The sequence below is a fragment of the Limulus polyphemus genome, unplaced genomic scaffold (assembly GCF_000517525.1).
Source record: "Limulus polyphemus unplaced genomic scaffold, Limulus_polyphemus-2.1.2 Scaffold122, whole genome shotgun sequence".
Classification (NCBI taxonomy): Eukaryota; Metazoa; Arthropoda; class Merostomata; order Xiphosura; family Limulidae; genus Limulus; species Limulus polyphemus.
The window spans coordinates 920,110-922,710 of record NW_013665732.1 but is presented as its reverse complement, the minus strand read 5'-3'; the positions used below and the strand labels follow the sequence as shown (position 1 = coordinate 922,710).

Sequence of the window (2,601 nt, the reverse complement as noted above, 5' to 3'; positions counted from 1 at the left end):
GACCCAAGTACTGTTCTACAGTAATATATGGTAAACTGCCAAAGGTTAGGTGCAAGGCTAGATGACCTAAGTTTTGTTCCACAGTGGTGTATGGTAAATTGTCTAATGTTAGATCCAACTATTAGACGGCCCATATTTTGTTCCACACCAAAACAGGATTAATTGACTTTGTTCTGTTCCAGGTTAAATGACTTTTTTTTCTTTTTTTTTCCTTACACCAACATAAAATAAATTGTCTGAGACTTCGTCCAGGTTAGATGAGGTATGTTTTGAATACATGATGAACAGTCAGAGTTTTGTTTAGGGTCAGATGACTCAGGTTCTATTCTACTGTGAGACGATTCCAATGTTGTTTCTCAACAATGTAAACTGGATCTTATGTCACAAAGTGTAGGAAGTTTGCTTCACGTTTACATGGCTTTAGAATGGGTTTGCAGAAAGATGGAACAAGACTTATATTACATTAAAATGACAAAAAATTATCTATCATATGACTCACATTTTGAACCACAACCACGTCAATTTATGTTACATAAAAATTACCGAAATTTATGGCACGATAAGAAGACCCGAAAATGGGATTTCCACATCACCTTAGTGTACCATGACCCGAAGCATATTGTGCTGTAAAATGGTGCGTAGTTTGTAACACAATAACACAGAATATGCTTGTATTACAACACGATGACACAAGTTTCTTCATCTCAGAGTAAGATGAGTTGAGCTAAATCTGAAGGTACGATGTGAATGAACGTGTCAGAGAAAATGACTTGAAGATTTCTCCATTATGATGATAATTTTATATCATAAATGGAATTGTCTTAGTGTTCATTAGGATGGCCTGGACCTTGTCTTACGGTAAGATGATTTAATTCTTGTTGTATTAAGAATAATTATAAGAAAATTCCATAACTTTTTTAAACCGGAGTGTATCTTCTATATTCCTTTGCTGGATACACTTGTCCCTAAAAAATAATAATAAAAATAACCTCATAATTCGCTTTAGTAAAACTTCTGACTTATACATAATTAAACTCTTTGCCTGGGTAGTATAACCGATAGCTAGGAGCGACATAAATATTTTGAGATCGTATTTTATCAAATACCATAAGAAATTGTAAACAGCGGTGTATCCATCTACCTCTATTGACTTTTTTTTTTTGCAATTAACGATGTTAAGTTAAATAAATTGTGTGTAAAAACTAGTGCACAAAAATAATTTTACGACCATCGATAATTACTTTAGTTCTTTTACTCCTCGTAAAATTACTTGCTCTGAATTTTAAAATAAAAAACGGCATTAATTAAAATTTCACAAAAATTAGTCGCTGCCTGCTTAACACAGTGGTTAGTTATTTCAATCAATAAAATATTTTTTCTAGTATTATGCTGTTTGTGTTCTTGACACATATCTGCAGAATTCGGCTCGAACTTCTGGAGTTTATTTCTCCCTTGTTTATTTAGTATTAAGGAAACCGATAATAAAGTAATAATTGTTGTTGGATTTTACCGATCCATTCAAAAGAATACTTGTTCAAATACACGAAAAGAAAATCATCCGCAACATAACGCATATGTAGATGTACGGATAAAAAAAATCCCATCAATTCATAGGGAGATATATGTTGATGTTTGTTACTGATACTGTTCGTTAGTGTTCAAACACTGTTACTGTTACTGTTCGACACCGTTACTCTTTGTTACTCTTATTGTCTGTTATTGTTCGACACTGTTACTCTTTATTACTTTATTGTCTGTTATTGTTCGACACTGTTATTGTTTGTTATTGTTACTGTTCGACACTATTATTGTTTTTATTGTTACTGTTCGACACCATTATTGTTTTTTATTGTTACTGTTCGACACCGTTATTGTTTGTTATTGTTACTGTTCGACACTATTATTGTTTTTCTATTGTTACTGTTCGACACCGTTACTCTTTGTTACTGTTAGAAACTATTATTGATTGTTATTGTTACTGTTCGACACTATTATTGTTTTTTATTGTTACTATTTGACACTGTTATTGTTACTGTTCGACACTATTATTGTTTTTCATTGTTACTGTTTGACACTGTGATTGTTTTTATTGTTACTGTTCGACACCGTTACTCTTTGTTACTGCTCGACACTATTATTGTTTGTTATTGTTACTGTTTGACACTATTATTATTTTCTATTCTTACTGTTTGACACTATTATTGTTTTTTATTGTTACTGTTCGACACTTTTATTGTTTGTTATTGTTACTGTTCGACACTGTTGTTGTTTTTATTGTTACTGTTCGACACTATTATTGTTTTTATTGTTACTGTTCGACACAATTATTGTTTTTTATTGTTACTTTTCGACACTATTATTGTTTTTTATTGTTACTGTTCGACACTGTTATTGTTTGTTATTGTTAATGTTCGACACTGTTACTGTATTTATTGTTACTGTTCGACACTATTATTGTTTGTTATTGTTATTGTTCGACACTGTTGTTGTTTTTTATTGTTACTGTTCGACACTATTATTGTTTTTATTGTTACTGTTCGACACTGTTGTTGTTTTTTATTGTTACTGTTCGACACTATTATTGTTTTTATTGTTACTGTT

General features: G+C 31.2%; 1 protein-coding gene across 1 annotated transcript in view; it reads right to left on the bottom strand.

Moving 5' to 3' along the window:
- Nucleotides 1-832: 832 nt before the first annotated feature.
- The window catches only part of LOC111089480 (roundabout homolog 2-like), a 110,482-nt gene continuing 108,713 nt past the window's right edge, over nucleotides 833-2,601 (bottom strand). The window contains exon 14 of the mRNA XM_022402085.1: nucleotides 833-965. Coding sequence (XP_022257793.1) covers nucleotides 918-965 — 48 coding nt within the window. The 3' untranslated portion in view covers nucleotides 833-917. The remainder of the gene's footprint in view (nucleotides 966-2,601) is intronic.